At 38.9% G+C, this 25,440-nt stretch overlaps 1 protein-coding gene across 1 annotated transcript; it reads right to left on the bottom strand.

The window, feature by feature from the left end:
* Nucleotides 1-7,598: 7,598 nt before the first annotated feature.
* On the bottom strand, nucleotides 7,599-24,671 carry LOC134350074 (glutaminyl-peptide cyclotransferase-like). The gene is made up of 6 exons (XM_063054999.1): nucleotides 24,528-24,671; nucleotides 21,626-21,907; nucleotides 15,595-15,768; nucleotides 14,005-14,104; nucleotides 9,837-9,953; nucleotides 7,599-7,744 (listed from the first exon to the last, which is right to left on the bottom strand). The coding sequence occupies exons 1-6, from the start codon at nucleotides 24,651-24,653 to the stop codon at nucleotides 7,599-7,601; spliced, it is 945 nt and encodes a 314-aa protein (XP_062911069.1). The 5' UTR covers nucleotides 24,654-24,671.
* Nucleotides 24,672-25,440: the final 769 nt, after the last annotated feature.

The raw sequence follows: 25,440 nt of genomic DNA, 5'->3' as shown, positions 1-25,440 counted from the left end.
ACCTCGGATCATTGCTCGCTCTTGGACAGCTCTGGGGCTTGGACCCCACCGCCATGATTCAGCCCATACCCGACCTTTCCAATTTGACCCAGCGCTTAAATCTATCAGATACAGGGACTTTCCTCACTCCTGCTCCCACTTGCCTCCGCATCTTCCTGCATTCCTAGCCTCGCCTCTCCATTGTCTGCAGTGATCATTATCAAAAAAGTGTAATTAATAAAGTGTTTGGTAGTTTTCTTTCTTTTGTGTTTGCAGGGCAGCACCTGTGCCATCTTAAACTGTCTGCCATGTGATTTGTGATCGTGTTATTGGTCACATTTTTTTTAAAAAAAAAGGAAAACTGAGAAATGATCAAAACTTGTGTCATATGTTGAGTTAGTTTTATTAACCAGTATAATTTAAGGGTTTCTCAGTAACAAAAATGAAATAGAGTTTTAAACCATATGTTAAGAACCAATAGACTGACGGGACTGTAGATGCTGGAAATCTGGATCAACACGCAAGACCAGGCGAAAACCTGACGGAGGTCTGCAGAAGGATCTCGGCTGAGATTTTTCTTTCCCTCCATATGTGCTGCCTGGCTCATTAAGCTCCGCCAGCATTTTATGTGTGTTTATCAATAAAACAGAACTAGTTTAGTAATTTTGTAGAACAAATTTTAAGTATAAACAATATTCTTGCCACTTTGGGTTAATTTAGTTCACTTTAGTTTTTTTCCTGTTTTGTTGTCATCTCTCTTATTTACACTATCTCACTGAACTACAGAATGGAAACGTTTGATGATGCCATTGATTGAAGGGTAATCACATTTTAGCTGGTGAATTATTAGAAATGTTCAACAGGTGGATTGTTAAAAATAATACAAAGTTTCACAGAACTTGAAAGAACTGAAATAATATCAAGTCATGTAGAAGTCAGGAATAGATCACTTTGTCTGTCCTCTGCACATATTTTAAGTGCATGAAATTACTTTGCAATGACACTTAATTTTATAAATTTAAATCTGAGCAGCCAGAGCAAATCTCTTTCTAAGCATGTTTCAAACTAATTTGTTTCATCCCTGTAATTGAAACATTGGTTATAATTGATACCCATACCCGGCTGGAAGCCCAAGAAGAGTTTATTCATAATTTGTCTAATTTTTAAATGGAGACCCACAAAGGTACTCATGAGTTCCAAAAGCAAGCAGCACACCCATAGCATGAGGGACTGTGAAAACACTGGAACTTTTAACGGCGCAAACAACAGGAATTTTGCAGATGCTGGAAATTCAAGCAACACACATCAAAGTTGCTGGTGAACGCAGCAGGCCAGGCAGCATCTCTAGGAAGAGGTACAGTTGACGTTTCAGGCCGAGACCCTTTGTCAGGACTAACTGAAGGAAGAGTTAGTAAGAGATTTGAAAGTGGGAGGGGGGGAGGAGATCCAAAATGATAGGAGAAGACAGGAGGGGGAGGGATGGAGCCAAGAACTGGACAGGTGATTGGCCAAGGGGATATGAGAGGATCATGGGACAGGAGGTCCGGGGAGAAAGACAAGTGGGAGGGGGACCAGAGGATGGGCAAGGGGTATAGTCAGAGGGACCGAGGGAAAAAAAGGAGAGAGAGAGAAAGAATGTGTGTATAAAAATAAATAACAGATGGGGTACGAGGGGGAGGTGGGGCATTAGCGGAAGTTAGAGAAGTTGATGTTTATGCCACCAGGTTGGAGGCTACCCATACGGAATATAAGGTGTTGTTCCTCCAACCTGAGTGTGGCTTCATCTTTACAGTAGAGGAGGCCGTGGATAGACATGTCAGAATGGGAATGGGATGTGGAATTAAAATGTGTGGCCACTGGGAGATCCTGCTTTCTCTGGCGAACAGAGCATAGGTGTTCAGCAAAGCGGTCTCCCAGTCTGCGTCGGGTCTCGCCAATATATAGAAGGCCACATCGGGAGCACCGAACACAGTATATTACCCCAGCCGACTCACAGGTGAAGTGTCGCCTCACTTGGAAGGACTGTCTGGGGCCCTGAATGGTGGTAAGGGAGGAAGTGTAAGGGCATGTGTAGCACTTGTTCCGCTTACAAGGATAAGTGCCAGGAGGGAGATCAGTGGGGAGGGATGGGGGGGACGAATGGACAAGGGAGTCACGTAGGGAGCGATCCCTGTGGAAAATGGGGGGGGGAGGGGGAGAGAAAGATGTGCTTAGTGGTGAGATCCCGTTGGAGGTGGCGGAGGTTACGGAGAATAATATGTTGGACCCGGAGGCTGGTGGGGTGGTAGGTGAGGACCAGGGGAACCCTATTCCTAGTGGACTGGCGGGAGGATGGAGTGAGAGCAGATGTGCGTGAAATGGGGGAGATGCGTTTGAGAGCAGAGTTGATAGTGGAGGAAGGGAAGCCCCTTTCTTTAAAAAATGAGGACATCTCCCTCATCCTGGAATGAAAAACCTCATCTTTTAATGGACTTATTTTGGTATTTGTTCCCCGGATCTCTCTGCAGGAGGCCACACATAAAGACCCATGGGAAATGTCTCAGGTAGTAGGTAGAGTCAGGGTCAAAATCATTATAAGATACAGATTGTAATGATCTTCTGATTTACAGCTATATTATTGGTACCAGCTTTAAATAAAGGTGTATTAGCCTCATGTATCTGCTGTTGATAATTCACAGATTAGGATAAGCATGTATGATTCTTTTGTACCTTATTTCTGTAACTAAGAAAGTGCTAAACAAATCAATTTTGCTGCGAATTTAAGAAATACTCACACATTTCTGTTTTATCCAGGAACAGATATGCATTTATTCAATTGATCTTGAGGATTCAAGACTGACGACCTGATGGGAGCAGTCCTCAATATACGAAATTCAACATATTTATGTGTACTTACAGATAAGACAATTACAAAGTAACCAATGTAAAAAGATTTAGATATCATGCAAGAGCTACCTGCCCCCCCAACTGAGTAATCAGCATGCCTATTATGACTATGATCTCCAGATAGTGTCAGAGGGGTTTGTGGAATTGGTCTTTCTTTGTTCTCGCCTATTATCTGTAATACAAGTCTAACTGAGGTTTTTAGAAGGTAGCCTTTCAATTTAGTTGAACTAAATCTATCATCTACTCACCTCTTCATCAAGATTGAGATAGTTTATTTCCACTCCAATTTTGTGGGCTTTGAGGTGGTTATAAAAGCTAACCCTCTCCTGTAAGTGGGGAAGCTGCTGGCTATAGGGATAGTCAGGATGGTAGTTTGTGAAGTGGTCCATCTTCTCTGTCATTTATTCATGGTCTCTGTGTGCTTCCAATGAATGGCCTCAAGAGCCACAATAACATTATTGTACCTGAATATTCCTTCTCATTTAGAGATCATGTGACAGAAATTTCCAGAAGTCAGTGGGGTTGTTGCAGTTCCTCAGGAAGGCTTTGAATATTTTCCTCAGTTTTTCTGGTAATCTTTTCCCATAATAGAGGTTGAAAGAGAGTGTATACTTCAGCAATATGTTGTTGGGCAAGGAAAACACAGTGCTTGCCCAGCATAAAAACTTAAGTGTTTCTAAAACCTTAACACTGTGATGTTGGCCTGGGTGAAGACATTGATACTGGTTCTCTTGTGCTTGAAATGAGCTCAAGATTTTGAAGAAGCAGGTTTTTTTTGGTATTTTTCTAGTGCCTTGAAATACCTGTATTATGTAGACTAAGTCTCCAAAGCATATAGGAGAAGATGGATCACTGCCACCTGGCAGATGATTAGTTTAGTGCCTGGATCTTGATCTTCAAATAAAGATTTCCTCAATTAACCAAAGTAAATTTACTGTCAAAGTACATATATCTTACCATACCCTGAGATTCATTTCCTTGTGGGTATTCTCAATAAATTAGATTAGATTAGATTATGAGGACACACAGTCCTCTTTTATTGTCATTTAGTAATGCACGCATTAAGAAATGATACAATATTCCTCCGGTGTGATATCACAGAAACACAGGACAGACCAAGACTGAAAAACTAACAAAAACCACATAATTATAACATATAGTTACAACAGTGCAACAATACCATAACTTGATGAAGTGTTCAAAGTGTCTCGAAAGTCCCACATCTCACGCTGATGGGAGAAGGAAGAAAACTCTCCCTGCCATGCCCGACCACAGTCCGATTCTGAGTCATCCGAAAACTTCGAGCTCTGATCAACCCTCCAACACCGAGTACCGAGCACCAACTCTATCCGAACGCTTCGACCTCAGCCTCGGTCGCCAGCAGCAGGCAAAGCTGGGAATTTTGGGGCCATCCCTCCGGAGATTCTCGATCGCACAGTAGCAGCAGCAGCAGCGAACCAGGCATTTCAGAAATTTCTCCAGATTTTCCTCTGCTTCTCACGTCTGTCTCCATCAAATCAGAATTGTGCACTGCGTCCTACTTACAAATACGATATCATTTCACCGGAGAGCTGCGCGCGCTGCGTCATGCTGCTATCTTCTCCTCCCTCCTAATAACCTAATAACCAAAACAGAATCAATGAAAGACCACACCAACTGGGTGTACCACCAGTGTGTAAAAGAGAACAAACTGTGCAAATCAGCCAGATGTTCTACCGACACAGTGAGATTTATCATCAATATCTGCCTTATCATCAAATCAGCCAGATGTTCTACAGACACAGTGAGGTTTATCATCAATGTCTGCCTTATCATCAAATCAGCCAGATGTTCTACCGACACAGTGAGGTTTATCATCAATGTGCACCTTATCATCAAATCAGCCAGCTGTTCTATGGACACAGTGAGGTTTATCATCAATGTGTACCTTATCATCAAATCAGCCAGATGTTCTATGGACACACTGAGGTTTATCATCAATGTCTGCCTTCACTGGGAGGTGTTCCTCATTTACGGAAGTGGTCCCTCAGCAGAGTAGTCCGGTAGAGACTTTTGTCTTGCAGATGTTGAATGACAAGCCTCTCATGCACGTAAGTGAAAACTTCTGTGAAGGCTGGTCTTTGAGTGTGTGCAGCAGGCATCGCCCACATACTGAGATTTGGCTAACCTCAGTTCTGGAGTGCAACTGCCATAGGTTAAGCAGCTTCCAATTAGTCCTGAGATTCACTGGTGATGAAATGCATTATTTTGGCATGAACGATTGAGGCAAAACAGTGATGTTGCTTTTTTCAATACCAATCTTCACTGAGACGGATTAGTGAATACCACAGCTTGTGAGCTATTGTAGAGCAAGCATAAGATGGAGATGGATTTCTCCAGCAGGCAAATTTGAGGAGGGGCTTCCATAGTCCTTCCTAACTGAAGGAGTCAAAAGCTTTGGTGTGGTCAAGGAACACCATGTGTAGTGGTATTTTTCTAGAGGTTATTGTGCATTGAAGATCACATGTGGCTGTTCAAGTTCACATGTGATTCAGGAAGCAGCAATTTAGCCACATGGTGGAGATAATAGAGGAAGTCAAGGCCAATGATTTCCCTGAAGCAGACAATAGGTAGATTCCCTGTTATAGGACATCTCCTCCTCTCTTGAAAATCACAGGCTTGAGGTCCCCAGTATATCTTCCTTTTCCCAGATGTTGGTGATGAGGCTGTGGACTTGCAACTGAAACTCATCAAGACTGAGTTTTAGGCTGTACATCTGCTCACGAAGCCTAGGTACTTTTTAGTTGGGATCAGCTCTTTTCAACTTCTTGTCAGCCAGGAATGGCAGCAAGATGGACCCAGAGTGGCTGCTGCAGGATGGAATTAAGTGTGCTCACATTAAGAACGGAGGTGACGCTGAGGGGGTCTTTGTTCCTACCAAAGGGTGCTGATTTCTTCTGCGTCCTGCTTCTTGCAATCAGTAAGGTGGGACCTTAGATGCTGAAGCCATAGATAGCTTTTAAAGCACTGAAGAATCCATTGAGCCTCCATCCATCTTCTGATCTTGAGGTACTGGATGATAAGTTGGACCCTTTCCTTCAGGTGCCTGTAAAGCTGTTATTTTTATATTGAGGAAAGATGGTGTTTTCATTCCAGGAGCACTCCACATTTAGCTTCACAGTGTCCTCATCATTCTTCCTCAATTAGGTCCTAGCTCTGCTGTTGGAGAAGTTAAGAGTCTCCCCACAACTGTCATTTGGGGCAGATTTCAGGGTGGCCTATAAACGATGGGCACTATGAAGTTGCTGTCAGCTGGGAATTGAAATTTATGTTCTGTGTGACAGGTGCAAGATCTGAGGTGTCCTTGAAAACTTTGATATTCATCTCCTTGAGGCGACACTTCTAAAGATTCTATGTTTTGCGGCCGAATTACTTCCAACACATTTTAGTGGAAGCCATACTATTTATCTTTTGCTCTGCTCTGTTACCTCAGAGCACCTACACTGAGCACTGTCACAGAAAAGCAGCATCCATCATCAGAGACCCCCACCCCCCAGGCCATGCTCTCTTCTTGCTGCTGCCATTAGGCAGGTACAGGAGTCTCAGGACTCACACCACCAGGTTCAGGAACAGTTATTAACCCTCAACCATCAGGTTCTTGAACCAGTGGGGATAAATTACATGGCCAGATCAGCCATGATCTTATTGAATGGCGGGGCAGGCTCGACGGACTAGATAGCCTACTCCCGCTCCTATTTCTTACGTTCTTGTATTCTTATTTCACTTGCCCATCACTCAACTGTTCCCATAACCTATGGACTCACTTTCAAGGCCTCTTCATCTCATATTCTTGATATTTGTTACTTAATTGTTTATTATTATTATTATTATTATTATTATTATTTTCTCTTTTGTATTTGCAGTTTGTTGCCTTTTGCACATTGGTTGCTTGTCTGCCCTGTTGGCTGCAGTCTTTTATTGTTTCTTTTGTTTTTCTTGGATTTAATCCACAAGAAAATGAATCTCAGTGTTATATATCGTGACATACTGTATATGCACTTCGATAATAAATTTATTTTGAACTTTTGAACTGCTCAGAGTATGTCAGCCTATCTTAAATCATCTAAATCTCATGGTAGTGGAAGTTGCTTAAACTGTCCTGCAATGCTTCATTTTATTATCATTATCAATTAAAAATAAGTCTTTAATATTTATTTGTCAAGTTTGAAATATCAAGTTAATCTTGAACTTTAATTCTATCTTTTAAAATAAGGTGTCACATCTTTTGTACTTGTGCTTTGCACAACCTGTGTAAGGTCATCTCTTCTAGATTTATAACTTCAAACAAAAAAGATTGAACTGATGATCCTGTCATGTCAAAAATCATTTTTCAATTATACAATGATGTGCTAACAAAGATATATTTTAAATACAGTGAATTTTTAACTGTATATTAAAACAAAATCACCAAAGAAACTAATACTAGTGTATGATTGTCTCCCAAAAATGGTAGGGACTGAAACCTTCCTTAGCATCGATCAATATCTAGCTTTACCACAAATATACAAGATAGATTTTTCATTAGTTAGCAACATTGAGTGACAAATCAATCAACTAATTAAATGGAAACTACTATTAATGGAGTGAGTAAAATTTGTAAGTCACCTTTGTTAGGGCAGCAGGGATTACTGCAGATATCTACTTCATTTGAAATACTTAAATAATTATAATTATTTCTATGTACTAGGTGTAAGTTACATTCTGAGATACTCAAAAACAAATAACTGCAGTATTTTGTTAAGGTTATCAATTGTTGTTGAATCTAGGTTGCTTTCATCATTGTCCATGCTGTGCCATACTTGAGGGAAAGGTGTAGGTATGATATTTAGAATGGGGACACCTGTGAAACCAAAACAGTGAAGGTTTAAATTGATTCATTCCTTTCAGTGTCACTTATATAGTATTCTGATCATGAATGTGTGAACTTCAACAAGTTACTAAAGAGTGCTTACAGTTTTTTTGGTTATACCATGGATCTGGATTGCTGATCATTTCATTGCTGCTGGTCTCTGCAGAATCGACTTCGCCTCAATCATTCATCTTCCAAATTGCATAAATAATCTCCCTCTTGCATATTTCATTAAATCCAGCATTAACTTTTAATTTGCTGTTAATTCTCTTAAGAGGGAACAGGTAGTCTTTCATTCTAATGACTTATCTAATAATGATAACGATATGATAGTGTATTGTTTTTTAGAACAGCACACCATGAAACCAACTAGGGAACCAACTAGGGACCTTTTATGTATATTGAGGCAAGATTAATTAGTAATCTTGTAATTAAGAATATTCTACGCAAAAGTGATCACATACAGTAGAATTTTATGTGCAATTAGAGATGCAGATCAGTTAGCAACTAAAGTTTTCAAATTAATTAAAGCCAAATATGTGGTTTTGGGAAGGGCATTGATTAAAAACATTGGAAAATGGTCTTGAAAGAATTGGCAGTAGATAGATACTGAAAAGCATAACAAGAAAGAATTCAAAATTATCAACAAATGTGTATTTCATTAAAATTAAAACCTTTTTAAGAAAAGTGAACCATCTGAATTAATGAAAGATGGTAATGATAGTACTAGATAACATGAAGAAGAGGGAGGGGGCTGCAGACTTAGTGTCTAAAGATAGGATTAGAATTGGTAGTTATATTTTGACCAACTATATAGATTGGCCTTCTTCTCTATGATTAATGTTCTTTGATTATAAAAATCTGAGATTTTCTTCAATTTATCAGAAAAAGATTTTAAAATATACAGGTCCAACTGAAGTAATGCTAAGAGAAATTATAATTAGGAATGAAGAATTGACAGAGACAATACAAAGATACTTTATATTTGACTTCTCTGTAAAGACGTAATAAGCGTAACAGAAATCGAAGCAAGCCAAGCATTAAATGATAGTGAAGAATAAATTAATATCACTGAAGAGAATTTACCCAAGGGGAGTAAAACTAAAGAAATCCCTCTAGATTTGATAACCTGTATCCCAGGCAGCAAATGTAGCTCCACAATTTCAGAAAGTAGTGAGGAAAAGAAATAGATAATTATGATTCAAGTTGTCTATGAAGTAATATAGTCAGGCTAACTGAGTGGATAAGAAGCTGGCAAATGGAGTATAATGTGGGAAAAGATACAGTTATGCATTTTGATAATAATCACTACAGCGCAGATACATGAGATTAATTAAAGGGATGAGTGAAAAAAGATTGAGTGAGACTGGGTTCAGTGGAGTTTGGAAAAAAGAGGAGGAGATGCAGGGCTCTGAGAGGGAGTCACAGAATCGATGCTGACATGCTATTTGCTTAAGCTAATGAATCCAGTTCAATGGGCTATTGTTTCAGGATAAGGATTTAGCCATTAAGGACTGAAACAAGGAGATAGTTCTCAACATGGCAGGCTGTAAATGTTTAGATGTTCCACTGCTGAATAAACCCAAGATCAATTAGTTTTTGGACACCAAGGCAATTGGAGAAAATGAGGATCTTGGCCAGGGGTGCAGATTCAGTTTAATGAATTGCGGAGTAGGCTTGAGGAGTCACATGTGTTACCTTTAGTTAAATTTCTTAGGCTCTTCTGACTGAGTTTAATATAAGTTTTGAAACAGAGAAGTACAAGACAGATATTGGGATGACAGATTTCGTTAAGGCCATTGTCCATGCAATGAGACAATGCCTGGTAAAGTGTAGAAATTAAAAGGAGGTGTTCAGAAGGCATTTAATGAGATGCAGAATCAATCCACTATGTCAACAACAAGAACTTTAATTTCTCTCATAAGAATAGTCATGGAGCAAGTAGGGAATGGTACTCGAATGATGGAATGTGATGGCAATGACCAGAAAGAAACCATTTTAGAACTAATTATGGTGTCCATGCATAGATTAACACTTAACAAGGGAAAAGCTTCCTCCCTTTCTGTCCTACGCTCTAACGTACCTCTTACTGAAAAGGGAATATGGTCATCGGTAATATGCGTTGATGGTATTTTCATCCAGAAATATTTCACCTTGCTGGAATGTTCATTCAGAATCCCCAGACGATCCAGCTGCTCTTCTATTAAATAATGTTAAATAAGTGGTTTGTTGGAATTCAGAGATTTTTTTCTCTTGTAAAATAAATGCAAGGTTAATATTTATACAGCACATCTGTCGCAGTTGAACATTTAAAGATGCGCATAGTTAAGATTTTCTAGGAGTGAGCCACCTACTGGTTGGTAAATTCATAACCCGATTAATGACCTTATGCAAACTACGGTAGTCTGCAAAATGGGTCTTTGATCCAGTTCTCTTGATTTTTAGTTAAGCCAATAGTTTTTACTCCTAGTAACACCTCAGGCCACTCAGAAACTGAAATCAAGAATCATAGATCATAGCGATCAGTGCTGGAACCTCTTGTTTATGATAGAAGCTGATTCAAGTTTGCCTTGACACAAAAATGGTGGCACTCTGCATGGTGAAGACAGTTGTCAGAGGATACAGAAGGATATCGGTCAGTTGGTGATATGAGCAAAGAAATGCTAGCTGAAGTTTAATCCATAAGACACAGCAGCAGAATTAGACCAAATGGCTCCACTATTCAGTCATGGTTGATTTGTTTTCCCTCTCAACCTCATTCTCCTGCCTTCTCCCTGTGTCCTTTAATGCCCTTATTGATCAATAGCCTATCAAGCTCCACTTTAAACATACCCAAAGACTTGGCTTCCACAGCCATCGGTGGTAATGAATTCCACAGCTTCATCACCCTCTGGCTAAAGAAATTCATCATCATTTTTGTTCTAAAGGGACATCCTTATATTCTGAGCTGTGCCTTCCAGTGCTAGACCCCTGCATTATTGGAAACATCCTCTCCATATCCAGCCTATCAGGTGTGGCACATTGGGAGGGTAAGTGTTAGGGGATAGTATACAGTAAATTGAAGGACCCTGATGTACAGAGGGATCTTGCATACCATTCATACAAAACAGTTCATTACATCAGTGCCTTTAATTAGTGTAGATGTTGTGGCAAGGTGAGCATTAAGATAATGCGGAGGCAAGGATAGTTTACAGACTGTGTGCAGTCAACTGAGGCTAGAAAGGGCTTTGTGACCATCGCTCCCCTATGCGCAGCACCGGACTGGAACCATTTGGCATACTGAGACAAGATAAGGATGTAAACGAAGCATTCTATGGTGACATTTACTTTTAGACAGTTATTTTACTAATTAGCTTTCAAAGTATAGATTCTACTGGCTATTAACAGCTGTAATTTGTGATTGATTATGAAATAATGAATCTGAATATCTACAAGGTAACCAGTCGGCCACTATCTGCGTCAAACTAGTTAATTTCTGTATAAAAATGTTGTTTCTTGGTTCAAAGTTCAGAACAGTTTGGTGACAGAGGCCAAGCTGTTCTCCTTGTGCACAAGTGAATAAAGTGTGATTGAGCAATGAGTGGAAGTTTTTAGGGTCCAGTTAATCGGCATTGACAGTAAAACAATAACAGAATACAGAACCAAGTGTTACACTTACAGAGAAAGTGCAGTGCAGGTAGACAATAAGGTGCAAGGTAGATTGTGAGGGCAAGAGAGGTCAAGAATCCAGTTAATCCTATGAGGGAAATCGCTCAATACTATTACTAAAATAGGTTAGATTGTATTCAGAGCCCAAAGCTATGTGCTTTCAGGCTCTTCTGTCTTCTGACTTGATAGAAGAGGGGAGAAAAGGGAATGTCTGGGGTGGGTGGGGTTATGATTTGATTATGCTGGCAGACTTATTGAGAAAACAAGAGGCTTAGACAAAGTCTAAGCTCTCTGCAGTTCTTTGTGGTCATTGGCTGACCAGTTGCCATACCAAGCAGAAATGCATTGTGTGGCATATTAATAAAACTTGGTAAAAGTCAGAAGAGACACGCTGAATTTATTGAACCTCCAGGTGAAGTAGAGAGGCTGGTGAGTTTCCTTGGCTGCGGTGCCTACATGGGCTGATTGGTAAATTTGCAGAGGACGTAAAATCTATGACATAGACCAGTTGGAAACGTGGGCTGAGAAATGACAACGTTTAATCCAGACAAGGATGAGGTGATGCATTTTGGGAGGTCTGATGTCAGAGAGAAATATACTGTAAGTGGAGAATTGTTTGAGTGTTAGTCCATTGGTCCCTGGATAGGGTAGTAAAAGAGCCAATCAGAATACCTGCTCTCATTGTTCAGAGCACAGATGGTAAAAGTTGAATTGTAACTGTATAAATGTTTAGTTAGGCTATATTTGGAGTTCCAGAACAATGTGGAGAGTGTATGGAAGAGGCTCAGTTGGATTTTGTCTGGATTGAGCCCATCAGGTTGAAGGAGAGGTTGGAAAAATCTGAATCATTTTCTTTTGAGTGTCAGAGACCGAGGGGCAACTGATAGAAGTATCTAAAATTATAAGAGGCATAGGCAGGTGAAAATGTTAAATACTAAAAGGTTTAAGGGGAGATAGGTGAGAGAATTATTTGGAGGCAGCATGGTAACATGGGAGATGGAGGAGCTAAAGATGGTGCCAGAGAGCTACTTCTTTCAGTTCATCCATGAAACAGTTTAATTTCTTCTCCATAATGTATTTTCCTTCCTTCTTAAGGTGGCTGGGGTCCTGTCGGAGTCCATGATCTACATCTGCACTCAAACTGAGGCTCTTCGCGGCTCTGGGCTCCGGCTTTCGGAGGTCGCCGTGAGGCCTAGCAGTGGTGTGGAAGACTGGTGCCTTCCATGTGCGGCCCTATGGACAACCCAATTCCTCATCAGTGTCGCCGGCTAAAGTGTCGCGGGAATTGAAACAGTAGTGTATGCTGCCGTCAAGACAATGGTAATATTGAAACAGCGAGCTGCTGGCCTCCCCCTCGCTGTGACAGGAGCGATATCTCTCTCTCCCTCATGAGTCAGAGAGAGGGAGAGGGAGAGCACCCGTGGGGATGTCAAAGTGTTGGGATGGACAGTGGCTTTTTTGTTGGGGGGTGTTGGGGTTCCAATGTTTTCTGTAATTCATTCTTTGGGGTTTTTCTTCGGTTTTATGGATGCCTGCGAAGACTAAGAATTCCAAGCTGTTTACAGAGAACATATACTTTCTCTAAAATTAAATTGAAGCATTGAACAGGCCCTTTTAGCCCAACGAGCCTATGCCAGCCAATCACACCCATATGACCAATTAACCCATTAAACTGTATGTCTTTAGAACTTGGGAAGAAACTAGAGAACCCAAAGGAAATTCATGAGCGAACATAGAAATTCCTTACAGACAGCGACAGAATTGAACCTGTGACCCTGACATTATAATAGCGTCACACTAACCACGAAGCGATCATGTCCCCCCCCGCATTCTCTTTTGCACAGAGAATGGTTGGTGCCTGAAACGTGGTGGAAGCAGATCCAATTGTGTGGAAGTGTTTAAAAGGTGTTTAAATAGACTTCTGTCCGGGCAGGGAATAGAGGCATCCAGACAATGTACAGGCAAACAGGAACAGTTTGTACAGGGATCATGGTCAGCTCAAGCATGCTGTAACTGTTCTATTTGATCTTCTGAGAGAAAGCTTTGATATAAAAATACTCGAAGTAATTCCAAGTATCTACATCTTCTTTATCTCCTTATGCCTCAGTATAGATATGTCAGCCACTTCTTGTCCATGGCAGCTTTTGATGGTACAGAACCTTAGAGGGCTGGTCTTTATAATGTATCTAATTCTGTATCTAGAAGTGACAGGGAACAAGATTCTTAGTGTAATCTCCCAGAGGGCAGATTTGCTTTGAAATTCCACAGTTGAAATTAACTATTTTTCTTTTATGTTTATCTAAGTATTTTAGAAATGTTCTACTTCAGTGATTCTTTATTGAGCTTTATTTTAAAACAGACTAATCTGCTATTCCTTGGATCCCTTTATAAAATTATGTTTACTTTAGGAAAATCTGCCCATCCTCATTGCTTCCAATATCCTAGCTGAGGGTAAGATTGAAGAGGGAAACCTCACAGGAGCCAACAATTAAAAGGTATACATAATATACAAGGAAATAAGGCAGTAGAAACAAAGTACAACACAATGTGTAACATAAAAAATACTAGTGTATTGATAACTAATATCTGTTAATTGTATTTACCTATCAGCTGCAGTCTTTTATGCCAGCGTGCTGTATTTGGAAAATAACTTGGAAATCTTGGGTTTGGTGCACCAATTAAATCCAACAAGACAAATAGATCCTAATTGTAATATAAGGAGATTATTAAATTAGAACATTTATAGATCAGTAGGTTAACTAATCACTTCAACACCTCGTGCCAACAAGTGAGCAATAGTTTTTGGAGCAGTCTTGTTTCTTTGACATGAGATTGTGTGTTCACACCCTAATTCAAAGATTTTAATACCCAAATTAAACATTGCTACCTCATTAGAGTACTGAGGAGTGGTGTATTATTGGAAATTCCATCTCTCCTTTGAGAAGTTAAATAGAGCTAATGTTGTAAAAGGATCATAAAGCATATTTTTTGAAAAGCAACAGCAGTGTTATACTTAATGTTCAGGCCTTTTTTTAAATCTCTCAGTCACTTTCCCAAAATTATCGTTGTTATTCTATTTAACTAGTTTTTTATCTATTAACTTAAAATGCAGCTGAAATGAAAGGTTATTGCCATATCTATTTTGGTATAGTAAAATTGTGGGCCAAAGGAAACAAAACCACAAACACTGGTGACAAGAGGAATTCATAATTTTGCACTTTATGAAGTATGAAGATCTTGAAACAAAATAGTATAAATGCAAAAACTCTGAAGTAAAAACAGAAACACTAGTGAGAGAAAAATAATAAACATATAATTTCTCATCTGTAACTTCTCAACTGAACGGATCCAGCATTGAGCTGAAGAAATGAATGAGATGACAATCGGATGAAGTAGTCCACTATTCTCTGGGGAATGAACCATCTCCTGAAATTTAATCCAGACCAGGCCTTGCATAGGTCAAGATTGTCATTCCTGGAATTGGAATAAACTCTTAAAGGGATCATGATGAATTCCTTTAATCAGGTTAATTAGATTACCTTTAATTCTATGTTTTCTTTTGGAAAAGTAAGCAAACCTAATAATCAAGGCTCTTTATTATGGAAATTAGTCTATCCATTTTCATCATTGTCAAACCACAATTTCATCAAGCATCAGTGCAAAAGTTAACACAGTTTTGAAAGTGAAACTTGATAAAATTTGTACAAGGTCAAAGTAATATAGTTTCTCTAAAGTTCAATGTTGTATGCATTAGAACACTTAGACATCTCTTCTTCCATAATCTTAATGCCTTTCCTTTTCCCTTAAAACTGTACAATAATTAAATACTTACCTTTTCAGTTTATATCACTCTGAAGTTATCCAGGTGAAACATTATTTACCATATGAGTATCTAATCATCCCTGAAGCATGGTCCACAGTATTAATAGCTTGATAACAGTATCATCTGCGGTTCTGCAGATTGTTCTGTGACACACTCATGCAGCCAAATAATGAGACAGACACACAGGAAGTATAATCTCACATTACTATTAAAATATCTGCATGCTATTGCTGATATAGACATTCTAATCCTGAACCAGCTAAAATATTGTTAATATTAATACTTATCAAAGTTTTATTGTGAAGTATCTTATATTATGAAGAAAATTGCACCTCATATTTCTCCTTCGTCAAAGATGGCCAGCACTTACAATTGCATGCAGTTGGTTGGTTTTTGTTGAGCCCGGTGGGTGTGCAGTCTTCTCCATCTTTTGTGCCAAATGTCGGGAACCATAAAGTGAGTCATCCTCAGACCAAGATTGCATTGCCTCTTGGCCATCAAAAAAAATGAGCTGCAGGGTAAGGTCTGGTCTTCCCTGAGTATTCTAAGCAAGCATAATAATTCAAATGTAAGTCCATAATTATTTACAACTGACCAAATTCTCACCTAATCAAACAAACTCATGTGACTGCACCAGATGAGTTTCTGATAAATAGTGACTGTCCCAGATTTAGGCAGTGAGGCATTGAACTGTGTTAATGCTGTAAATCCTTATCCCTGTACATTTGCCGATAAATATCTCCCTTAAATGAATCAGTACATCATGTTAAAATCTTAAATTAGTTACCTAGTTTGCGTTTATTATATATTTGTTAATGTTTCAATGCCAAACTCACAATGGGGGTAATCCTGTGAAGAATTGATACTTAGTTAAAATAATGCAGGCCTTCTCAAATAACCCGTTTGTTACTACAGTTATTAGCAAAATTGTTGTTAACAATGTCCTGATGAAGGGTCTCAGCTCATAGAGTACACTGTTTATTCACCTCCATGGATGCTGCCTGAGTTCCTCCAGTATTTTGTGTGTTGCTCAAGATATCCAGCAACTGCAGAATCTCCTGTGTTTATTGACTATACTTTTGTATTTTCTGATGAAAAGTAAATATTCTTAAAGTAGTTAATATTAATATTTTAAAAAAGATAATAAGTACTTTATTGATCCCAAGTGGGAAATTCTTTCGTTACAGCAGCAACATTTAAAAACACACTTAGCAGTGTGCAGACTTAATTAATAATAAGGTGCAAATAATACACAATAATAATTTACCAATGTGCAATAATGTATGAAATAATAAAACAGAGACTATTGTACTATGATGTGTGTTCTCCTGTTGCACAGAGATGAACTGTTGTACACGGTTATTACATTTGGTAGGAAAGATTTTCTGTAACGATCCATGTGACAGCAAAACTGACTGAGCCTGTTCTAAAGGGTGCTCTACTGCTTATTCAGTAGGTCATGGAGAGGATGCGACTGATTGTCCATAATGGACAACAGTTTGTTTATTGACCTGCTCTCCACCACTAACTCAGCAGAGTCTGGGTTGTAGCCAAGGACAGATCCAGCCTTTTTGATGAGTTTATTTAGTCTTTTTGCATCACCAACTCCAATGATACTCCCCCAACATAAAGCTGCAAAGAAGACTGCACTCACTGCAACGGACTGGTAAAAGATCTCCAGCATCCTGATGCACACATTGAAGGATCTTAGCTTTCTTAGAAATTAGAGTCTTCTCATCCCCTTCTTGTAAACAGCCTTGCTGTTGGTTTTCCAGTTATGTCTGTTGTCGAGTTGCTGAAGTATTTGTACTCCTCCACCATGGCAACTTCTTCTCCCAGAATGTATACAGGACTCATCTCTTTCTTTTTAAATCTTTTTATTGAATAAGTATACAAAGGGTAAACCATATAGGCACTAATACACTGTTAGAATATAATATATTACAGGAAGTATTAATACAGAAAAAAAATTAACACAAACAGTGCAATTTAAACCTAAAATAACAAGGTAATATAATAGTATACTAATTTTTATATATATCAATAAAGAGAGAAAAAAAAACCCAAAAAACCCCCCAAAAAAACCCACTGTGCAACTAAACTAAAAAGCAAAGCAAAGCAATGGGCTAACTCGGAGACAAGTAGAATTAAATAACTTAAAATCACGTCCTCAAACCCGACCTCCATTAAAAACAGTTAAAGAAAAACAAGAAGGGAACATAAATATGGACCAAGAGAGAAAAAAATTACATTAAATGAAAATGTTGAATAAAAGATCTCCAGGTCTGTTCGAATTTAACTGAAGAATCATAAAGATTACTTCTAATTTTCTGCAAATTTAAGCATAATATCGTCTGTGAAAACCAAAAAAAGTAGTTGGAGCATTAGTCTCTTTCCAATGTTGTAAGATACATCTTTTCGCCATTAAAGTAAGAAATGCAATTATTCTACGGGCTGAAGGAGAAAGATTACTGGAAATTTTAGGTAATCCAAAGATAGCAGTAATAGGATGGGGAGAGATATCTATATGCAATACCTTTGAGATAGTATTAAAAATGTCTCTCCAAAAAGTTTCCAGAGTAGGACAGGACCAAAACATATGAGTTAAAGAGGCTATCTCCCCCTGACATCTGTCACAAAAAGGATTAATATGAGAATAGAAATGAGCTAATTTATCTTTGGACATATGTGCTCTATGGACAACTTTAAATTGAATTAGGGAATGTTTCGCACAGATAGGGAAGTATTGACTAGTTGTAAAATCTGCACCCAGTCATCCACCGAAATGATAGAACCCAATTCCTGTTCCCAATCTGACCTAATCTTATCAAATGGAGCTTTTCTAAGTTTCATAATAATATTATAAATAATAGCCGTTGCACCTTTCTGACATGGATTAAGGTTAATTATAGTATCTAAAATATATGTAGGAGAGAGCATTGGAAAGGAAGAGAGTATAGTACTTAGGAAATTTCTAACTTGGAGATATCTAAAAAAATGTAATCTTGGTAAGCTATATTTATTAGATAATTGTTCAAAAGACATAAGAGAACCATCTAAAAATAAATCCAAAAACAGTGAAATACCCTTAGTCTTCCAAATTTGAAAAGCACAATCCGTAGAAGAGGGAGGAAAAAATATGTTACCTAAAATAGGAATCGCTAGCCCAAATTGGTTAAGATCGAAAAATTTTCTGAATTGAAACCAAATACGTAAGGTATATTTAACTGTCGGGTTACAGACCTGTTTGTGGTGTTTCAAATCAAAAGGAAGAGAAGAACCTAAAATAGAGCCAAGTGCATAACCTTGAGCAGATTGTAATTCCAATACTACCCATTTAGGAATGGATAGTGTATCTTGGTCAAGTAACCAGAATTTCATGTGTCGAATATTAATTGCCCAATGATAGAAGCTAAAGTTAGGTAATGCTAAACCTCCATCTCTCTTAGCTTTCTGTAAATGTATTTTACCAAGTCTTGGGTTTTTATTTTGCCAAATAAATGAAGAAATTTTAGAGTCCACTTTATCAAAAAAAAGATTTTGGAACAAAAATCGGTAATGCCTGAAATATATATAAAAATTTTGGCAGAATAAACATCTTAACTGCATTAATATGACCAATCAAAGATAAATATAATGGAGACCATTTAAATGAAAGTTGAGTAATATGATCAATTAAGGGTAAAAAATTAGTCTTAAATAGATCTTTATGTTTACAAGTAATTTTAATCACAAGATATGAAAAATAATTATTAATCAATTTAAACGGAAGGTTATGATACAAGGGAAGTTGCTTATTAATCAGGAAAAGTTCACTCTTACTGAGATTTAATTTGTAACCGGAAAAGAGACTAAATTGTGCTGATAAATCTAAAGCAGCAGGGATGGATTTTTGAGGATTAGAAATATGTAAAAGTAAATCATCAGCATAGAGTGATATTTTATGGGACTTTAAGCCCCAAGTTATCCCAATAATATTTGGAGATTCTCGAATAGCAATTGCAAGAGGTTCTAATGCAATATCAAATAATAAAGGACTAAGAGGACAACCTTGTCTAGTACCTCGAGAAAGAGGGAAAAAGGGTGAACTTAAAGAGTTAGTACGAACTGAGGCCATAGGAGAATGATATTACAATTTAATCCAGGATATAAATTTCGAGCTAAAATTAAACATTTCAAGCACCTTAAATAAGTAAGGCCATTCTACTCTGTCAAAGGCTTTTTCAGCATCTAAAGAAATAACGCACTCAGGAACGTTTTGTGAAGGAGTGTAAACAATATTTAGCAGTGTGCAAATGTTATAGAAAGAGTAACGACCTTTAATAAAACCCGTTTGGTCTTCTGAAATAATATAAGGAAGTGCTTTTTCTAATCTGTTTGCTAATAATTTAGAAAAAATTTTAGAATCAACATTTAATAAAGATACTGGTCTATAAGATGCACATTGAGCAGGATACAGGACTCATCTCAATCCTCTTTCTCCTAAAATCAACCACCATCTCCCAGGTTTTGCCCACATTCAGGAGCAGATGATTCCACCCGCACCACTCCACAAACTTGTCCAGCAGTCCTCTGTACTCTGACTCCTGCCTGTCTTTGATACACCCAGCCACCGCAGAGTCACCCGAGAACTTCTGCAAGTGACAAGACTCGGATTTGTATTGAACATCTGAGGTGGTACAGTGTGAACAGAAGCAGTGATAAGACAGTCCCTTGTGATGTTCCAGTGTCACTCACCACCATCTCAGACAGAGAACTGCCCAGCCGTACAAACTGGGGTCTATCTGTCAGGTAGTCAGTAATCTAGGACAGCGGTCCCCAACCACCAGGCTGCAAAGCATTTGCTACTGGGCTGTGAGGAAACGATATGAGTCAGCAGCACCTTTCCTCATTCCCTGTCACGCACTGTTGAACTTGAACATAGGGTTGCCAGCTATCCCGTATTTGCCGGGACATCCCTTATATTGGGTTAAATTGGTTTGTCCCAATTTCCCCCGCTAAGGTAGAGCGCTCCTATGAAACCTTTCGTGCCGAAATGGCGTGAAGCGAAGAAGCAATTACCATTAATTTGTATGGGAAAAATCTTTGAGCGTTCCCAGACCCAAAATATAACCTAACAAATCATACCAAATAACACATAAAACCGAAAATAAATAACACCAACATATAGTAAAAGCAGGAATGATATGATAAATACACAGCCTATATAAAGTAGAAATAATGTATGTACAGTATAGTCAGGAAGATGAAGGCAAAACCAATTTGTGGGGGAAAAAATCGGCACGTACGCGCATGCACAGATCACGTGCACGTCACGCATGCGCACACAGGTGCCCGCGCAAGGCTTCATGGTCATGGTAGTCTTTCCTGGGGTTTGACTGCTTCTTTTGTCCCTTATTTGGGAGTGAGAAAGTTGGCAACCCTAACTGTAAAAGACATGTTGAGGTGAGTTTATTTGAACACCACCCCCTGGTCGGCCGGTCCGCAAGAATATTGTCAATATTAAACTGGTCCGCGGTGCCGAGAAGTTTGGGGACCCCTGATCTAGGAGATAGTGGATTTGTCTACGCCCGTCCTTTGCAGCTTCTTGCTCAAAAGAAATGGCTTATCAAACACATTTCAGAAGTTTGTCATAATCGTCACCTGCCAAGTTCCTCCAGCATTTTTGTATGTGTTGCTTTGAATTTCCAGCAACCACAGAATTTCTCGTGTTTATGAGTATTTTTTTCCAATTTTTTCACTCTTTTGGAACATGAGTATGCTTACATGCTTGTAAGGTAGCATCTATTGCCCATCCAGAACTGCCCTTGAGAAGGTGGGCTTGAGCCTCCTTTTTGAATTGTGGAAGTCTGTCTGTTGAAGATAATCCCACAATACTCTTAGGGAGGGAATTCCAGAACTTAGACCCAGCGATGACAAAGAGCAACCAAAAGAATTCCAGGCCAGGATAGTTTGAGGCTTCAAGAGGAATTTGTAGCTGGTGGTACTTTCATAAACTTGTGCTTTTGTCCTTCTTCATGTTAGAAGTTGTGAGTTTGAGAGGTGCTGTCAAGGTATCATGGTGTGTACATATCAAAATTACATTTTGCCGCTGGTGTAAGGAATACCAATACCAGTGGTGTATAGGATGCCAGTCAAGTGGATGGTGTCACATTTCTTGAAAATTGTCAAAGTTGACTTATTCAGACAAAAAGAAAGAATTGTATTATGCTCCTGACTTGCGGCTATGCATATGTGGAAAAGCTTTGAAGTGGTGCAAGCTGTCCTCCCTCTGACCTGTAATCATAGTGTGTATGTAGCTGGTTTATTTAAGGCTCTGGAACACAGAACTTCATGTGTTATCTTAAAACTTTAATTATCTAAGAAACCAGACCTTTGCTTCACCAGGTCTTAGGTCGTACCTTCATCTCAAGTAGGAAATTGTCCAGTGCACGAGCCATTTCCAGTAACATTGAACAGGGCACAGCAGAATCTGTGGCACTTATGTGCACTCTGGTGTCCCACCACCTGTTGAAGAATTTTGAATCGTAGTGACAAGCCACCACCAGCCTTCGCTTGGCTTTTATGTTGAGAGTACTGATTACATTTGAAAATGTAACCGTTCCATAAGGTATTGATTCCTGGAAAGTGTCCTCTTCTGTTATCCATCCAGCTTGGAGTTCAGCTAAACAACTTTTGATGTGCTGAGGAGAAAAAATAATTCAACTAAACTTAATCATTAATCCTAGATCCAGAGAAATAGATTGAGTTCGGAGGACTGTAATTTAGTCATTCAGCTTCTTGAGCTGGTGCTAATGTTTGTCCTTTGCAGGATCCAAAAATGATTTTATGTGTCATCTTTATAGATAGTCCGTTGGGACTGGAGTGGAAGATGATTGTAGGAGCTTAGGAGACAATGGCACCTAATGGCAACTCTTTTGCTTGCACCTTTGGAAACAGCTCTACTTCTATCTTTAATATCTCTATTTTTTTCCCTTTCAGGGTTCTTTTGAAGACCCAGACCTGGAGTTACACACTGACTTCCGTTCTTTGTGGGAATGGGACTCGCTCTCGGGGTCTCACGACTGGCCGTTATCCGATTTACCAAGGATGCGGCCGAGAAGATTAGCAAACCTTCGGAGTTCCGGGATTTCGTGGCTATGGAGGTGGGAGGACTCGAGGTTGGGGCCTCTGCAGGAAATTAGTGTGTCGTGGGAGTACACACAAGATTGAAAGCAGCAAGCTGGCTGTGTGCCCAGAGACCAAAGCTCTTTGGACACAGAGCTTGGAAAAAGCGGCGCAACAGACATTTAACATCATAAGTCAGTGAGTTGTTTTGTTATGTCTCCCCTCTCGCTGTGAAATGGAGATACCTTAATTTCCTTTATTAGGGAGAGAAAAAGCCTGTGGTATGTCGAATTACCAGAGTCTTTGGGGTACTGCAAGTCTGTGTCTTTATTGTTGCTTTGCTACACGCTTGATTGCTTGGTGGGGGGAGGGGTGCTGAAGCTTTTTATTGGTGGTGGGGGAGGGGTGGGTTTTGTTGCTTTGCTGCCGCTTACGCGCGGGAGGGGGAGCTGGTGGGGTTTTGGGGTTCCAACATTTAACTGTCATTCATTCTTTGGGGCACTCCACTGTTTTTGTAGATGGTTGCAAGGAAAAAGATATTCAGTATGTATATTGTAGACATTTCTCTGACATTAAATGTACCTTTGCAACCTTTGAAACACCTATCTCATGGGCTTGAAGGAGCAGGTTCTTAGTCTAATGGCAAAAGCTTCAGAATAGTTGGTGACACAAGTTTTCTTGTCACTCAGAAAAATGTAGACACAGACACATCCACTTTATGTTACATAGATGCACTCTGAATATATGTACAGATCTTTCCTCATAATTCTCCATTGTCCTCATCACCTTTGACCTTCAGTCCTCCAACTTCCTCTTTCCCTACCTCTGACCATAGGGAAGAGGTTAAAGGAAAGGAATTAAATAAAGAGAAAGGAAGCTGAGATGGAGTGGGATGATTGATGGGGCAACATCAATTGTGTTATGATTATTTTATTATCTTGAATTGAAATTATAATATCCTGATAGTTATTGTTGTATATACCATCAAGATTAGAAACTGATTTCCATTTTAATACTGGATAGAAAGGCTCAAGCATGACTAAATCTAAATAAACATTTTCAATTAATTTATGTCAGTCATCTTCATATTTTCATCTTTGATACATAATAATAATACCAAATAAACACAGCTGAGGCAGGGAACTTGGAAAAAAATAGAAAATTCTAGAAATGCTGATCAGGTTAAATGTATAAAATAATAATGCTTCAGGTCAATAACTTTTCAGCAAAAGTATGGTCATAATTAATTGCTTTAAAATATTCTCTTTTTTTATTTTTCCATATGCCATTGAAGGTTTTCTATTTTCTCATGTAAGACCACAAGACCAAAGAGGTGAATTAGGGGATTTGGCCCATGAAGTTTGCTCCACAATCGCCAATGAAGGAAATCATTTCAGCCCATCAAATCTATGCGAACTCACGCAGCAGTATCATTGCTCACTAATTTTGTTCCCTGTAACCAGATCTCCCACATTACTATAGTTGAGTTCAAGACAGTAAAGGGACATATGCCTTTGTGAGGGTGAGTGGTTTGCTTTGAAGCAGTGTGTGTTGAAAGGGAACAATTATATTTTCATTTATGTTCCAGATTTTGTAGGGACAGCCATGATGAAACCAAGGTGTTTCCCATCATCAGCATATTTCAAAACAGGTCCAGAATTGTCCTGCATTAGTGGTCTGAGGGGAAACTCCCAACAGTACCTGCCATGCTTAAATAGGCTTCGATGCATGTACTCCTCTGCAGACATAACTCATCATAATGTATAGATCTGTAATTTTCTAATATCATACTGAGCTGTAGTTATGTCGGCAAACTATGCAGACCTAAAAAAGCAGCTCTACTGACGAGCATTTAAATCTCTCACAGCAATATTTCAATTTATGATGGTTTTCAGGATTTTTTTCTACTCTGTTAGCAATTGATATATGGTATTTCTGATTCATCCCAGTCATAATTTTGTTTTGATCTTTATTTGAAGCTATGTATAATGTTTAAATTTAGGATTAAGTTCCTTTTGCCTTTCTTCATCAAAGAGTTTCAGTGTAACTATCTGATTGAATTTTCCTAAAATTTTAGTTGTCGTGGTTGGATCACTATAATACTTATGAGAATTAATACAAATAAAATTCAGGTAATATTAAAATTATTTAACTCTGACATTGATGTTTACTGTTTTATAAAATATCTCTACTCACCTGACGCACTGCAGCATTTCGACAGGAGCCTGGATATCTCTCCCGAAACATTGGCCTCAGATATTGATGCCACATCAGAGAAATGTTAGTCAATGATGCAATGCTTTGGATGTCAGCAGTTGTCATGTACTTGGGCTCATGGTACAGCTGATGAAGATGCACAAAAAGAACTTAAAGGTATGTAAAGCTATCTACTATCACAGTATCAGGTATCTCAGTCCATCTATAAGATAATTTTTGGGTGTACATCTCTACCAAAGGGGGTATAAGGCGCTCCCTCTCCCCACTACCCTGCAGGTCACTTTTGGGCAAGGCGTAGTCCTTGCTTAGACCCCCCCGAGCATGGTCACGCGACGCCATGAGAGCAGGCGGTGGATAGTTGTATGAGCGTCTGGTGCACATCTACAAGTCCTGGTTATGCGACCACTAACGACAGGCAGACAATCTCTGAAGAGTATTGAATATGGCTGGGGTCACCCATTTGTAAAGACGCTGCCCAGAAGAAGGCAATGGCAAACTACTTCTGTAGGAAAGTTTGCCAAGAACAATCATAGTTATGGAAATACCATGATTGACTACATCATACGACACGGCATGTAAAGAACAAAGGATAATGATATTCATTTAAATTTCAATGATCTCCATACACTGTTCACCATTTGCGCAAAGCTATCTGAATTGACAAAATCAATTATTTACTGAATGATAGAGGGTTTCAAAATAAGGCAACAAAATGTTCAAGGCTCTGCTTCGGCAATGTGCTTTTACTTTGCCAAAGCAGAGCCTTGGACATTTTGTTGCCTTATTTTGAAACCCTCTATCATTCAGTAAATAATTGATTTTGTCAATTCAGATAGCTTTGCACAAATGGTGAACAGTGTATGGAGATCATTGAAATTTAAGTAAGTATTAT

Source organism: Mobula hypostoma, chromosome 8 (assembly GCF_963921235.1).
Source record: "Mobula hypostoma chromosome 8, sMobHyp1.1, whole genome shotgun sequence".
Classification (NCBI taxonomy): Eukaryota; Metazoa; Chordata; class Chondrichthyes; order Myliobatiformes; family Myliobatidae; genus Mobula; species Mobula hypostoma.
This window is presented reverse-complemented; position numbering and strand designations above follow the sequence as displayed.